The following is a 15,106-nucleotide window of genomic DNA, read 5'->3' as shown; positions in this document are numbered from 1 at the left end:
ATTCATAGTCGATTGCAATACTATCATCGATATCATTTGCCAGCAGTCGTAGTTCGTGTCGGGAATTGTTTTTATTTTGTATTAATTCGTAAAATTTAATTTAATTGCTTAATTGGTCACTGTTTATTATAAATTGCAATAAAAGAGCAATTTTTTTTTCTGTGGTGCGCATAACCGCATCGGTTGCCCTGTGCTAACGAAAGCTAATTAAATTACACAAAGACAAAACATCTTTGTTTGTCTGTCCGTCTGTCTGTCTACGTCATTGCTATTTTTGTACAAACACTACCATCTACCTACATACATATATTATGGAACGCCAACAACAACAAGTAGCGCCAGTAGCAGAAGAGCAACTAGACATCGAGGACAGCATGAAGCATTGCTTTGAGAACCTTATTGTCATCGATGTAGGCGCAAATTTGACCAACAAGAAGTATAGTCGTGATCTGGATTCCGTTGTTCAAAGAGCAAGAGACGCAGGTTCGTTTATTAAAATTGTGATAACCAACATATAATAAGACATGATTGGGTGCGGCAAATAGTCATCAAGAGTGCACACATACGCATTGAAGAAGGTCAATCGGATGACAGGCGATAAGCGAGCAACATGTGTGCATGCGTTTGCGTAAATGGCTATGTATGCATGTGAGAATGTTCGTATGCTAGTGCACCACGTACAGTGAAAGCTCTGCCTACTAACCGCTGTTTAAAGAAAATAAAAATCTAAAGTGCACGCATACTTCTCTTTCGATACCTGCCTATTTCATACATTATTGGCATTAACAAATTTTACGCGATGCATAGTTTTTTAACTACAAGCATAACCATATATTTATGTATGTATGTATAATATTTACATTATATATTGCAGGTGTTCAGAAGCTAATGGTACACGGCACTTCGGTCAAATCGAGCAAGGAAGCGTTGCGCCTATCGCGTATTTACCCCGACATTATCTATTCGACTGCTGGCATACATCCTCACGACTCAAAGTCGATTGTGGAGGAGCCGTCCACATGGTTCGACTTTGAGCATATTGCACAGGCGCAGGAGTGCGTGGCGATTGGTCCATGTGGCTTGGACTATCAGCGCGATTTCTCCGAGCCAGATGTGCAGAAACAGATATTTGCCAAGCAACTGCACTTGGCAATTCATCTAAAGAAACCTCTGCTGATACACGAGCGATCGGCTCAACATGATGTACTCGAAATACTCGACACGTAAGATGAACAAATATTTATTATAATATATATTATGATTTGTGTTAATACTCATTGCTGCTCATTCAGGTTCGAGAATCTACCGCCAGTTATCATCAGAGGTTTCATGGGCACCGCTGAGGAGGCGCTCAAGTATCTAGATCGCAGATTCTATATCAGCCTAACTGGGTACTTGTGCAAGGATAAATCTGATACAGGTGTGCGCCGCTTGCTCGATAATGGAACTTTGCCATTGGACAGGCTGCTGGTGGAAACTGATGCTCCATTTATGTATCCCAATACTCGAGCATCCAAGCTGCCACAGCATGTAAAAAGTGGCATTACAGAACGTTCGTTGTTGTATTTACACAGGTGGTAGCCGTTGTCAAAAGAAATGAAATTCAAGTTATATTTAAGTATACATTTTAGATATTGCACCTTTCAACGCAACGAGCCCTGCAGCTTGCCAGCAATTGTGGAAATGATAGCTGCTTTTATGAAGAAAACACCGGACGAGGTCGCCTTGGCCACTGCCTTTAATGCCTTAAAGCTGTTTGGCTTATCCTAAGTATGGTGCAAGCGGCCTAATATATAAATAACTCATCGAGCCTGATATTCACACGAGAGACTCACACCATGTGCCTTAAATACTAATCGAATTCAGGATGTGCTAAACCCTGAGAACATATATATATGCAAGCGAACTACACACTCAAACTCACACAACTACGACGCATTCGCATGCGACTTGCATGAAATACTTCATAATTCTCCCTCCTATATATTTTATATTATAACTGCGAATTTTTGTTTACGTGAAAATTTTGTAGCTTTAAGTTGTTTACAACCGAATTCGGTGCCAAGGTGGTGCCAAGTGAAGCAGAGGTATTATCAGATACGCAAACTTAATTTGCACCTGTTCTCCTCTATTTCACACCATACGGAGCGTGCGCTTCGTGACTGTTAAAAATGCTGCAGCTCTTAGTTATTTTCATTGTGTTTAGTTTTTCATACAATATTTTGTCTATATTCTTATGATATATTATTTAGTTAGGGTGCCTGTTTTGTATACCAACCTTGTAGGTGTTTCATTTAGTCTTATAATACTTTTGTAAATATTTATTTTGTTATTCGTTGCGAAGATGATGACGATGATTATTATGGTAAACGTGATGTGATCATTTTATGAGCTAAATATTTATGTAATATTCACATTTAGTTAGTGCTATGAGTATACCTACACAATATATATATATATATATATATATATATATATATATATATATATATATATATATATATATATATATATACATACATTTATCAACAAACATATATGTGATGCTCTATATACGTTGTACTCTGAACTGATCAACTGATAGAGGTGCATGAAAATTGCTTTATGCCCTTTCTTCGCACACACACACACACACACACTATTTTCCATTTGAATAAAAATAAAGCGAATTTACATAAATTACTAGACTGCAGTTTTTGTTGTATGTTGACAATAGAAGACCCTTTCATACCATATATTTCAGTACTTAAAAATAAATTTATATATTTTATTTAGATAAAAACGACTTTCTATTTGATATAAAAACATACTTTCTATTTTCTACGCCAGCTATTTAATTCGATTCGATTTTGATGAGAATTTAAATTTCACATATTTTAAAATACCAGGCTTTCTAATGCTAGTACAACCGACTGTTGACTTATGTTTGTGATTTCAGCTGTTTGCAAAGAAACAGATAGTTGTATAGATATAATTTGGAGGTATCTCTATTTCATGCTATAGCTATAATATCCTCATCCGGTAGGGTATAACAAAGCTGAGGTTCCAACACATATTTTTGGTTTGATTGCAGCAATATTTTTGCTTTTAAAAGCGTTGAATGTTTTTCAAGTCTTCGAACTGCTTCAGTCTATGCAAATTATCCCACCATTGTTTAAGACGATGACGTAGTATCAAGGCGAACCAAGGTGTCAGTGGAGCACTGAATTTAGCTATCGCCTCGTCGATCTCTTCTCTTTTTAGGTAGCGCACCTCACTAACCTCGTTGGCATTGGGCTTCAAAGTTACATCCTTTTGAAGGAAAAGTATATAATCAATCTCATGCTCGCCCCAGACGCCGTCCCCCGTGTTTGCGTAATGAATGCGCGTTAAGTAGTTAAAGTTATCTGGTTCAATCTCGTTCGTGGGTATGCCCAATTCGTAGTTTAAGCGTCGTTGTGCCGCCAAACGTATGCCCAGAGCATTCGATTCTTGTCTCTCCTGCTCAATGTCATATAACGGATGGCTACAACAAGCATTCGTATATGTGTCTGGGAATGTTATCTGAAATATGCTGCTCATTAATATTAATCAGACTTTAATTTGGATTTCGGAATCCTTACCTTGTGCACGGAGCGCCTTTGTACGAGCATCTCGCCTTTGGAGTTAAATAGAAATACACTGAAAGCGCGATGCAGCTTAACATCGCCCGTTCCAGGGTGCACACGATGGCAATCTGCCTTGGTAGCAGCGCCGATGGGTTTATCTTGCTCGTCCACTAGGATACATTGCTCCTTTAAGGCGTGCGCTTGGAGAGGATCATGTATTTCGATATTTGCATGCTTCTGTTGACTCAATGATATGGTGCTGCATTTACGCAGCAACTGAATGCGTGACCAAATATTTAAGCGCGACGTCAACATTATTTGGTAATTGAGGTGTTAATGACTAGCTTCAAGTTCGGCCCTAAACAAATATGTATAAAAAGTGAAAACGTCGTAATCGTATTAAATAATTGGCGTTGCCAACTGATGTGTATATGCTGATATTAGACAGCACTGGTCACGTTCAACAGCTGTTCGCCAGCTGCTTCAGCCCTGGCAACAGTGATACACATTTGCTCATATTCAGATTTTCGCTGCATTCATAACTGAAAATTGTAAATAGCAGTGTAGTTACTCAAGTAATTACCCGTACACATACTCCAAAATGGTAAGCTTAATATTTATAATCAATCTGAGTATGAATATTCAATCGTCTAACATGTGCGCAGATCCGATTTATACTCATACAAAATCGTGCAGGCAAAACTCGCCTGGCCAAGTGGTATATGAACTTTGATGACGACGAAAAACAAAAATTAATCGAAGAGGTGCACGCTGTGGTCACAGTTCGAGATGCTAAGCACACTAACTTTGTGGAGGTAATAACAATCTATTTTAAACAAATACTCCTATAATTCTGCTGAATAACTAACTGTGTATCCTTTTGTAGTTTCGTAATTTCAAAATTGTGTATAGACGCTATGCGGGTCTCTACTTTTGCATTTGCGTGGACGTCAACGATAATAATCTGTGCTATCTGGAGGCCATACATAATTTTGTAGAAGTACTGAACGAGTATTTTCATAATGTGTGCGAGTTGGATCTCGTATTTAATTTCTACAAGGTGTATAGTGTCGTTGATGAGATGTTTTTAGCAGGCGAGATACGCGAGACCTCACAGACAAAAGTGCTCAAACAGCTGCTAACATTGAACTCATTGGAATAGACAAATTTGCACGCATTCCCCATTGCCCGCTTATCGAATCTTCATATAATATATTATAATATTGTAATACTATTTATCTACATGTGTTCTATATATGCAAGCAAAACATTTCTCAAACGTTAAATAATTTGTGTTTAGAGTCCAATGATTTATAATAAGAGATTATGTGCAAGTATTAAAGAATATTCCAATCAGCATTACTGATAGGTGAACATACATTAAATAAATACATACAAAGGGACGTACATATATGTGCGTATGTATGTAGATTTGTTGGTGGTTACCGCCCACAAAGGAGATTTCAGATAGCACTGGTTGATGCAGCCCTGGCAATAGCCGTTACTCAACACTTTACTGGCACAACTGACGACACTCTACCACACTAATGCCACTTCGTCATTTTTTCAGTCGCCATTGTTCTCGTTCTCGGCTGTCGAATTTGTTGGAAATTATCGAATTTCCTTTAAATTCGTTGCAATAAATACAAATAGAAGTTAGAAAAAAATAAACAATTTGGGAGTACACAGTGCACAGTGCGCGTTATATCACAACAAGAGGCCTCCAAACGAAATAAGATACAACCGTCAGACTCGCCAGTTTTAACCGAGCAACTCAAACGAAATTGAATATTTCGTTCGTGGCAAAAAATAATAAACCTTTAAAAAGAAAACCACCCGAAACTAAAAACTATGTCATCAATGAATCCAGAATAGTAAGTTGATTGCGCGTAATTGAGATGTATTGATATGTACAATGAAAAACCTTGTATTCATCCGCGTTCCATAAGCAGCACTGGTCACCTTTTTTTATTCTTTTGTCGTTTCTGCGACGTCATTTTTGCGACGTCCACGACGACTCTTTGGTAGTTGCCGCGGCCCCACACCCTCCAAACGAATAATTTGACTGAATATTAATGGTATTGACTAAAAACAACATACGATTTTGAATTGACATAGAAATTATATAAAAATGTAATACAAACAAATATAGTATACATATTTGTAGACAGTAATGTTTTCAATAATTGTGACACAAGTGAAGAAAATCAAGCTTTCTGATTGCGTTTTTAGTTGTTGTTTCGAGTGGCTGTGAATGTTTCTGACAGCCAGCTAGCTAGCCAGCCAGTAAACCCGCAAGCCCTTGCCTTCGTCTCTGTCCCCCGCTAACGTTGTCGTTGCCTCTATGTCAGCTTTGGTTGCGCTGTTGATTTGTGGGGCGGATGAGTCACCTGCCCAGCGTCTCCAACCCCCTCCTTGTGCACACATTGTTGTTGTTTGACTGCTTTACGCTGCGCCGTTGTGTTGTTTTTATTTTTTTCTGTCGCTGCTGCTGCTGCTACGTAATCAATTTCCCATCTATGTTGAGTGTTTTATGTTTTCGTTCGTTGTAATTGAACTTGAAATTCTCTGATTCGCTTACACGTAATTGAGAAATATTCTTTTATTTATTTTATTATTCATAATTCAAACTTTGTCCTTACAATTTCAAAAGAGAATTTGAACCAAAGCCTAATGAGTTTCTCTTTTTATATTAGCGTAAATCTTATTTTAAACTTGACAAACAAGTATTAAAATTTTAGGAACTCTTCATACAAATGAATGAAAATCGATTTGTTTATTAATATAATTCTACTAAGTCTATGATTAAATTTTTTTTTTTTTTTTTATCCATTTTACTTATTTATCTGTAAAATGTTTACAAATTAAATAAGTTACGTTGGTCATAGAGCAAAACAACAAACAAAAACAATATCACAAAATTGACTTTCGCTCGATAGAGCTTTCACTGTAGGTGCAGCTGCATTCGTGGTGGAGCATGAGAGTAACATTTATAGAGATTAATTGCCAAACAGTGAATATTAGCAGGTCTTTTCAACTATGTGTATGCGATAAGATAAGCAATATAATAGAGCTGTTGCGCTAAGCGATATGATGTTGAAATATATACCTTAAGTAAAGCGCGCATTTTTTTGCTTTTACAGCGATTATCTTTTCAAACTGCTGTTGATCGGCGATTCTGGCGTTGGAAAGTCCTGTCTGCTGCTTCGATTCGCTGATGACACATATACAGAGAGCTATATCAGTACGATTGGAGTGGATTTTGTAAGTCTTACCACATTCGTAATCGCACACAAATGTATGACACTCAACCTGTTATTGCTTACAGAAAATTAGAACCATAGAATTGGATGGCAAAACGATTAAATTGCAAATTGTAAGTGCGCCAGCCTATGCAGAGAGTAAATCAAAATTATATCATATATATATTGTAGTGGGACACTGCTGGACAGGAGCGCTTCCGTACTATCACATCGTCCTACTATCGTGGTGCACACGGCATTATTGTTGTTTACGATTGCACGGACCAGGAATCCTTCAATAATGTAAAGCAATGGCTGGAAGAAATCGAGCGATATGCATGCGAAAACGTTAACAAGTTGCTGGTGGGCAACAAAAGTGATTTAACCACTAAGAAAGTTGTTGATCATACAACAGCTGCGGTAAGACTGAAAATCCCCTACTGCAACTTTGTAAAACTAATTGATTATGCTATAACTCGTAACATTCGCAGGAGTACGCACATCAGCTAGGCATTCCATTCCTTGAAACTTCGGCCAAGAGCGCCACCAATGTGGAACAGGCATTCATGACGATGGCTGCCGAGATTAAGAATCGTGTCGGTCCGCCGTCCAGTGCCACCGACAATGCAAGCAAAGTGAAAATCGATCAAGGGCGTCCAGTGGAGAACACCAGATCTGGCTGCTGCTGAATAACTCTGATTGTGAATCATTATTTTATTATACAATTAAACAAAATTTAAATATAATAAATTAAAACAAAACAAAACACGGCAAAAATAATAAACATGCAAATTATAACAATAAAAAAAGAAATGGAATTATATAATAATAATAATAATAATAGTAATAATAATGATGAGTAGTGAAAAGTATGAGAAAAAGCGGACCCTTCAATGATACTGCAATTCACAATTTTCGCAATTAAATCACACACACAATGGATATATTCTACTATGTACTACCCTTACCCCTCTGACTATTGCTCTTCTGTTTCTATAGTTCTGTTCATAAGTAGTGCAAAAATACAAAAAAAAACTTATAAACTGGTGTATTAATTAATATAATATAAATTTAAACTAAACTTAAGAGTTACCACAGCAGCGCAAGACGATACGGATAACGATGGCGATAGCAATAGCGGTACCGATATCGATTACTATTAATTCTTATATCCATAAACAAGTTAATGAAAACAAAATCGAAAATAAAAGAGCAAACAAAAACTGCGTTTCTTATAGTCTAGATCCTTTATGTAGTTATGTGTAGTTACCAGATAGCTCATATTTCACATCATCTTAACTATTCAGCCGCTTGTTTGTCATATTGTAATTATAATGTAAATCAAAAAGGGATAACAGTTTACTAGCATTAAAAACAAATTTGTGTGAAAGAGAATCGCGTAGGATTTGCTTAGGCAAATAAAATAAAAATAATATATATACAGTCGACTCTTGTTATTTCAAACCTGCGTTATTTCGAACCGCTCATTAATTCAAAGTTATCACGAATCCCCTACAAAATCTCTTTATATTTCGAATTAAGTCCATACATTTTTATGCACTCAGTAATTCAAATTAAAAAATCATTGCTAAGATGCGGTAATTCGTACTCATATGGTTAAACACTCGACAATTCGAATTTGCGAAGTTTTTTGATGTATTAGTAAGAAATTTGAATTTGAATTTTGGGACTCCCCTGAAACTAACTTTACTGCGCGTGGTCTTTTTTGCATCTAACAAATTATTAAAAGGCCGAGCAGAAGCAGTGTGCTTCCAAGCAAACCGTATAAATGAGTGTTTTATAAAGCTTAATTAATTTGAACATATGTACATTACGTTAAATAAAAACCCTTGATAATTCAAAGTTTTATTTATTTCCTCTTAAAATTTCGAACCATTTAATATTTCAAACATTCGGTAATTCGAAATATTTTAAGAGTCCCTTGAATTTCGAAATAACGAGAGTCGACTGTATATAATTACATATATATAGATTAATATTCGATGATGATAATATTGACTATGAGAGGCGTTTAATAAAATTTTATAAACAGAAGACGAAGCACATTTATGGCCGGGATGTACGATTCTGTGGCTTTGAAGAAACAGAAATGTTCTATCTGTCTTTATGCATTCACTACAACTTTTTTAAATATTTGAGCCCGAAAAAATCATCAGTCGCATAAAATCCGCCGATCGGCATTCAAATGTTTAATCCCATTTATGTTCATATTTTTCCAATGCATCCCAAATGAAATTGGAAGGATTACATATTGCTTTGATTTCCAAAACAAATCTTTTCTAGGTTTATTGACTTCTTCTGAGGTACTTCAGTCTTTACAAATAAAATTTCTTCTATAAACTATGACTATGGACTAAATGTGCTTGAATTCAACTAAATACAATTTGAGCTCAGATTTTGTTAGCGCTTCGCTCATGCAGACAGGCAGTGGTAACTGTGGCAGCTGTGGTGCCAACTATGGCGGCTCCAAGGTGCCCGCGTTCGCGTTCCCTCTCCCGCTCTCGTTCACCTAGTCCTATGGAGGTGGACAGGCTGTTGCTGCGCCAGGTGGAGGAGGTGTTACGTTCAGTGCCCGACGACGTGGATATGGAGTTAATCAGAAAGGTGGCCTCGCGGCGTAGTGTGCGGCGCACCCGTTGAGCTTGACCCACGTTAAGAGCAGCGCCACCTTCATCCTCCCCATTAGGCCCTTGGTCCTGGCGATGCGTGGTCCTCCGCTGACTTCGTCCGGCCAATGTGGGATAATGATAATAACCGTGATGATGATAATGATGATGATGAGACCGCTGACCAAAGCAACTTAGCAGCAGACGCCAAAAGCCGCTACGAAACTTGGACGACATCAAATTGTAGAGTATGGGATTCATGGCCGAGTTAAGGTAGAGCATAAAGCGTGAGAAATACAGTAGATTGTAATAGCCCGCAATGCCCAGATGTTGTACATCTTCTGCGCTGGCCGTGATCACCCACAGAGTAAAGGCGCGAAAGGGCAGAAGGCAGACGAAGAAGCTGGACACCACGGCCACCAGCATGAAGATCACCTGCTTGCGATGCTTCCTCATTCCATTGCTTTGCTGATGGCTGCTGCCCTTTGAGCTAGACGTATGCTGTTGCTGCTGTTGTTGTTGTTGGCTTGCCTGCAGCTGCGGCGAGGTTGGTCTGTGGAATGCACTGTTTGGACGCAGCAGCTTGTACGCGATGGCTGCATAGAGCACCACTAGGATGCCAAAGGGAAGAAAAAAGAAGAGAGTAATGGTGCTCACAAAGTAGACGATGGGCCAAAAGCCATCCGCGGCCGTGGTGCAAACGGGGGCATCGGTGCCATCCCCATAAGGCTCCACGCTGTAGCTTGAGATGGCGATAATTGGACTGCAAGAATTATAATCATATGTCATATGTATATGATGTATCCATGTGCTCATAAAGATGTCTGAAAACTTTGAGCATTCAAAAACAAAACCCATATCTAAAGCTATATATGTATGTATTAGTTGAGCAAATTGTCGGCAGTCGAGGCGATCAAAGAACGAAAACGGAAACGTCTGCTTTACAGTTGTTTATACACATCTATATACACATATAGTTATAAATGACAGTTGTTATACATATGGACAAGATTTAATGTGAAAGCTCGGCCATACTTGAAACTTTCGAAAATTCCGAAGTAAAAGGAAGCAAGTTTATTGGAAGCTACAATGAATACTCCTTAACATGGTTGAAGACGTATGTAAGTGAAAATTAAATTACATAAACTACAATTCAATAATTTTACTAATATGGGCTAGTTAAAAAAATATGTCTCCAATATCATCGGTTTTTTGTTAAGTTACAATAATAATTTATTTATTTTCCAAGTCGAGGAAGTGGTTATAAGACCATGGTAAGCTCAAGTTGTTCGTTAAAGTCGCTTTCACTGTAGAAATATACTATTTACAAATATTCGGGCAGATTCTAATCAGATAAAAAATTGGGCAACGCATTGCATATGAATAAACAAATATGTTTAGTTGTAATACAAAAATGGTTTATTTACTTACAATATGGGCGCCTCTACTATACAAAGTAAGTACATTTGGGATTATATGTATGTATAAATAGTTATGCGTGTGTGTGTGTGTGTGTGTGTGTGTGTGTGTGCGCACATGCGAGTTGTGCATTTCTGAATTGTATTTTCTCCGCAAAGTCGGCAACACTATTTTTCTAGCTTTGGGGTGGACCAAAAACGAGTTGCTGGGAAAGCGTATTTCAATACAACTAAATCAGGTTTATCCTGCGTGCTGATGGACACGCAAAGCGCATATAGAGAAATTTCCATTTGCTCTGCTTTTTACATGCCAGTTAATAGCTCTACCACGCCCCCGCCCCAATCTCAATGGTATCCCGCTTTGGCTGTCGTTGCTGTTATTTATCTTTGGCACATTCATTCGAGTTTAATAGCCCGAAAAATTGATTGTTTTTTGTGTGTGTGCGGAAATATGTGAATGGAAAGAAACGGCCAGGAATTGAGCTTGGGTCCTGTCAACGATTTCAATGGCATCCATTATGGGCGTGGCTTGCCAGCTAAGTGAAGCGTAAGTGCAAACGGGTTACACACTATTTTTCATGCCTACACAGCTGCTCGAGATACTGCTCCGTTGTTCCCTTCGACCACTGCTTCTTCTGCTGCTGCTCCTGCTTGGCCTGTGTCCTCATCGAAACTGATTTGCTGCTTTGGACGTCGTTTGCTACGCAACGTTGAATGCTGAAGCATGGCCATGGCCTCCAACTCGCTGCCGCAGGGCAAGTGAAGCTCGATCTTTAAGCGCGTGCGACTAATTTCTTCACTGCTGCGTCGATTTGAGCTACGTGACAAGATGCTCGAGTTTGTGGCAGCCGTTGCATTTGAGGAGTTCGTGTTGGTGCCAGAGCCCGTAGATTGTTGGCCCCGTGATTCACTTGCATTGCGCCGCTTGCTTTCCAGAGTGAGCAGCTGCCAGAGCAATTGGCCCACGTCGTGGCAAAGGCGAGCGAAGCCCTTGCGAAACTTAGTGGACATCAGATTGTAGAGAATGGGATTCATAGCCGAGTTGAGATAGAGCATGATGCGGCAAAAGTAGAGTAAGCTGTAATAACGAACCAGGCCCATATCGTGCAACGTCTGATCCGTACTCAGTATGATCCACAGCGTGAGAAGGCGAAAGGGCAGCAGGCAGATAAAGAAGGATAGCACCACAGCGCCCAGCATGAGCACCACCTGCTTGCGCGCCTTTAAGCTCAACTCCGGCTTCGTGGGTCGAGCACGAAGCATGGCGCCCTGGTTGGAGATAAGGTTCCGCGCAATTATGCTATACAGTACAATCAGCATGAGAAACGGTAGAACGAAGAACACGGAAATAGTCATCAAAAAGAAACCGACGGTCGATACGCCAATTGCTTGGGTCAGGCAAACGGGTACCGATGATCCATCAATATACTCAACCAGCTTGTATTCAGCCACCCAAAGTATGGGGCTATAAGAGAGAGAGAGAGAGAGAGAGAGAACGATATTTGGAGAGCGATAGAGAGGGAGAGAAATCACGTTGAAGGATGAGAAACAAGGTAACGACATACATATATGCTGGACATATGAAAACAGAGAGAGAGAGAGAGAGAGAGACAGATGGAAATGGAAGTGGAGATGGGTCTCTCTCTAATAGAGGTATAAACAGAAGTAATCATTACGGTTAGCAGATCAGATAACGACAAAAGGCCGACGAATAGAGGGAGACAGAGGCAGTAACGACAAAATGAGAGTGAGTGAGATAAAGAAAAACACAAAATCAGTTATACAATATGTGTTATATGTATGTGTTGATAGAGCCACATGGAAATAGGAATGGGAAAGAAAAAGAAATACAATGATGAAACGACACAAAAGGATCTTTCATAGATGCACAGCCAGAGGGAGAGTGAAGGATAGTGAGGTACAGATAGAAAGGCTGAGAGAAAGACAGAGAGAGATAAAAGAGGCACACGGCAAAATAGATCAACACCAATACACACAGAGATATAGAGAGAGAAAGATAGAGAGAGAGAGAGAGAGACAGAAAGATATAGAGAGATACAGAGAGATACAGAGCTGTCACAGATATATTGCTAGGTCAAGAACAGAAGGGAGGTCAACTTCAACATGCCTGAATCATGTGCATGCGTCTCCTCTGGACGATAGGCGTATTGGCACAAATTCTAGTTTAGCCTAATTAATGAGCGCTAGGCGCCACCAACAGCCACGCCTACCACCTACCGCCCACGTAGGCACACGCTGCGCTGCAGGATTTATGAAATTAAAAAGGGTCGTTGACCGTCCTTGGGACGGTCGCAATAATAGAGTGTCAATGAAATGTAAATTCTTCAATGATAGCCCACATTTCCGGATGCTTATTAAAGATGACAGCGGGCAGATAATGACAGCCAATGGGGCACAATGGGCAGTCCCAAGCTGAATTAGGCCGAACAAAAAATCACGAGGACCCAAAGACCAAACTGCGAGGATGCGTAAGGAATGAGAAGAAAGTCGGCTATACGGGGCGAGACGTAACACTAACTGCCAATGTTTAGCATGTAAATGGAGAAGTCGGAGTTGAAGTTAAACAAAGACCAGAAGCAGACCTAAAGTAGCTGGCGTTGTCGTCACATCGAATAATGAATACACTATCAGAGATTTCTCTGACTTTGATATTATAAGTATATTATATAATAGATATTTTATTGGAACTGTTTACAAAGCTAAGAACAATTCACGTCAGCTATAGTTTTGCACATGGTTACATTTCGTGACGTAAAGGTGGGATACCCAATGTAGTGCCATAAAAACGACAGAGGAAACGGCCAAATGGAAAACAAAACACAAAACATTAAAAATGGCCGCGATTGACACTTATAATTAATGAGTAAATGACTGCATAGACACAGCGCACAGAAATGGGAAATGGAAACGGAAATGAAAATGAAAATGGAAATGGAATTGGCTTTATTATTGCTGTTAATACCAGTATACTATAAATAGCAGGGGCAAGATAGAGAAAGCGAGTCAGCGAGCAAGTATAATCAGAGCATGCAAGAGAAAATGTTAAGAATACGAAAATACTCGACAGATTCAATGATAATAATGATAAAATATGAATTGTAGCAAGCGAGCCAATGGGAAAGGTAGAGGCAGTCCACACTTACCTCGTAAAGAGCGCAGCAATGCCCCAAGCAAGGACGCAGATGAGAATCGCGCGGGCCTTGGTGCACACATATCCTGCCTTCAATGGCTCGCAGATGGCATAGTATCTCTCGAAGGAAATGGCTAAAATGGTGAGAACACTGGCATGTGCCACAGTCAGCTCCACGAAAGGCACAGCCTTGCCTAAAGACCAAAAAAACTTCAATAATATCGAAACAAAGTAAAATTGATAAATTGATTGGAGCCTACACATCTCGTGTCCCAGCACCCAAGTCTCGGGACGTGTGTTCACCTCGACGAGGACGGTGGGCGTGCAGACGAGCAGCACCAGCAAGTCGGCAATGCTCAAGTTGGTTAGGAAAATGTTTGTGGAATTGCGCATATCTTTTGTCTTCACTATAACAATGGGCACCTGCGAAGGGAACGGAGGAATGGGAGTTCAGCTAAAAAGCCAAATATTCTGGTCTGATAACTAGTCAGGTTATCGGTGGGTCAGTCTATCTGTTAGCCAGCCAGTCATTCAGTTAATCAGCAAAGCTAGCAGTCAGTCCATCTACACACAGTTCAGTCAGCAGTTATTCAGTTGGTCAGTTAGTCAGTTAGTAAGTCAGAGAAAGCGAATAAAGTATTTGGTGAGTCAATAATCAGTCAATCACAAAATTCATCATCATCATCATTCAGCAATTCACTGAGGATGTAAGGCATTTGGTGAGTCACTCAATCAATCAATCACCAAACTTACCATCACATTCCCGATGACGCCCAGCAGCATTATGATTATGCAGAAGAACATGGCGGTTGTGCGTATATACGACGGAATCTGTGGCAGCATCTGCTCAGCATCCCCTTCGGCGAACGCATCGCTGGCGCTTGCATTGCCCTTGTCGCTGGCGTTGTTGCTGCTAATGTCGTAATTGTTGTTGCTGTTGTTGTAGGCTGGAATACTATTAGTTGTGTTGTACGCGCCATGGTCGCCACGAGCAGCGCCACGGGATAGCCCAGCGTGCTGCGTCGTCGTCCTTGTTGCAGCAGCATCTTGAGGTGATATTGTTGTTATTGCTGTTTCTGTT

The 15,106-nt window shown here is 39.7% G+C and overlaps 5 protein-coding genes across 6 annotated transcripts; 3 read left to right on the top strand and 2 right to left on the bottom strand.

Moving 5' to 3' along the window:
- Nucleotides 1-24: 24 nt before the first annotated feature.
- LOC108652763 (uncharacterized) lies at nucleotides 25-2,465 on the top strand. Its single transcript, XM_018102962.3, has 4 exons — nucleotides 25-483; nucleotides 875-1,223; nucleotides 1,293-1,574; nucleotides 1,632-2,465. Exons 1-4 carry the CDS (start codon nucleotides 312-314, stop codon nucleotides 1,768-1,770), a joined length of 942 nt encoding a protein of 313 aa, XP_017958451.1. The 5' UTR covers nucleotides 25-311; the 3' UTR covers nucleotides 1,771-2,465.
- On the bottom strand, nucleotides 2,294-4,040 carry Idi (Isopentenyl-diphosphate delta isomerase). Its single transcript, XM_018102980.3, has 2 exons — nucleotides 3,603-4,040; nucleotides 2,294-3,543 (listed from the first exon to the last, which is right to left on the bottom strand). Exons 1-2 carry the CDS (start codon nucleotides 3,900-3,902, stop codon nucleotides 3,088-3,090), a joined length of 756 nt encoding a protein of 251 aa, XP_017958469.1. The 5' UTR covers nucleotides 3,903-4,040; the 3' UTR covers nucleotides 2,294-3,087.
- A 9-nt stretch (nucleotides 4,041-4,049) lies between these two features.
- Nucleotides 4,050-4,949, top strand: AP-2sigma (adaptor protein complex 2, sigma subunit). Its single transcript, XM_018103048.3, has 3 exons — nucleotides 4,050-4,191; nucleotides 4,253-4,402; nucleotides 4,474-4,949. Exons 1-3 carry the CDS (start codon nucleotides 4,189-4,191, stop codon nucleotides 4,747-4,749), a joined length of 429 nt encoding a protein of 142 aa, XP_017958537.1. The 5' UTR covers nucleotides 4,050-4,188; the 3' UTR covers nucleotides 4,750-4,949.
- A 168-nt stretch (nucleotides 4,950-5,117) lies between these two features.
- Rab1 (RAS oncogene family member Rab1) lies at nucleotides 5,118-7,642 on the top strand. Its single transcript, XM_018103015.3, has 5 exons — nucleotides 5,118-5,461; nucleotides 6,731-6,851; nucleotides 6,916-6,963; nucleotides 7,022-7,249; nucleotides 7,321-7,642. Exons 1-5 carry the CDS (start codon nucleotides 5,439-5,441, stop codon nucleotides 7,516-7,518), a joined length of 618 nt encoding a protein of 205 aa, XP_017958504.1. The 5' UTR covers nucleotides 5,118-5,438; the 3' UTR covers nucleotides 7,519-7,642.
- A 1,463-nt stretch (nucleotides 7,643-9,105) lies between these two features.
- ETHR (ecdysis triggering hormone receptor) lies at nucleotides 9,106-15,083 on the bottom strand. 2 transcript variants are annotated; one of them, XM_018102933.3, is made up of 4 exons: nucleotides 14,779-15,083; nucleotides 14,286-14,448; nucleotides 14,039-14,219; nucleotides 9,106-10,219 (listed from the first exon to the last, which is right to left on the bottom strand). In XM_018102933.3, the coding sequence occupies exons 1-4, from the start codon at nucleotides 14,866-14,868 to the stop codon at nucleotides 9,241-9,243; spliced, it is 1,413 nt and encodes a 470-aa protein (XP_017958422.1). In that variant the 5' UTR covers nucleotides 14,869-15,083; the 3' UTR covers nucleotides 9,106-9,240. The 2 variants fall into 2 exon arrangements, with proteins under 2 accessions (XP_017958422.1, XP_017958429.1); XM_018102940.3 differs by lacking the exon at nucleotides 9,106-10,219 and adding an exon at nucleotides 11,252-12,339.
- Nucleotides 15,084-15,106: the final 23 nt, after the last annotated feature.

This window comes from Drosophila navojoa, chromosome 2 (genome assembly GCF_054131105.1).
Source record: "Drosophila navojoa isolate 15081-1374.11 chromosome 2, UAZ_NAV_1.0, whole genome shotgun sequence".
Lineage (NCBI taxonomy): Eukaryota > Metazoa > Arthropoda > Insecta > Diptera > Drosophilidae > Drosophila > Drosophila navojoa.
Note: the sequence above shows the minus strand (reverse complement) of the source record. Positions and strands in the feature narration are given on the sequence as shown.

Coding starts and splice junctions, on each gene's coding strand:
- LOC108652763 (XM_018102962.3), top strand. CDS start 312: ATGGAACGCCAACAACAACAAGTAGCGCCAGTAGCAGAAGAGCAACTA. Junction 484..874: donor TCAAAGAGCAAGAGACGCAG/GTTCGTTTATTA, acceptor TATATATTGCAG/GTGTTCAGAAGCTAATGGTA. Junction 1,575..1,631: donor TCGTTGTTGTATTTACACAG/GTGGTAGCCGTT, acceptor TATACATTTTAG/ATATTGCACCTTTCAACGCA.
- Idi (XM_018102980.3), bottom strand. CDS start 3,902: ATGTTGACGTCGCGCTTAAATATTTGGTCACGCATTCAGTTGCTGCGT. Junction 3,544..3,602: donor AAAGGCGCTCCGTGCACAAG/GTAAGGATTCCG, acceptor AGCATATTTCAG/ATAACATTCCCAGACACATA.
- AP-2sigma (XM_018103048.3), top strand. Junction 4,403..4,473: donor AGCACACTAACTTTGTGGAG/GTAATAACAATC, acceptor ATCCTTTTGTAG/TTTCGTAATTTCAAAATTGT.
- Rab1 (XM_018103015.3), top strand. CDS start 5,439: ATGTCATCAATGAATCCAGAATA. Junction 5,462..6,730: donor TCATCAATGAATCCAGAATA/GTAAGTTGATTG, acceptor TTGCTTTTACAG/CGATTATCTTTTCAAACTGC. Junction 6,964..7,021: donor AAACGATTAAATTGCAAATT/GTAAGTGCGCCA, acceptor TATATATTGTAG/TGGGACACTGCTGGACAGGA.
- ETHR (XM_018102933.3), bottom strand. CDS start 14,868: ATGCTGCCACAGATTCCGTCGTATATACGCACAACCGCCATGTTCTTC. Junction 14,449..14,778: donor GCGTCATCGGGAATGTGATG/GTAAGTTTGGTG, acceptor TTCCCTTCGCAG/GTGCCCATTGTTATAGTGAA. Junction 14,220..14,285: donor GGTGCTGGGACACGAGATGT/GTAGGCTCCAAT, acceptor TTTGGTCTTTAG/GCAAGGCTGTGCCTTTCGTG.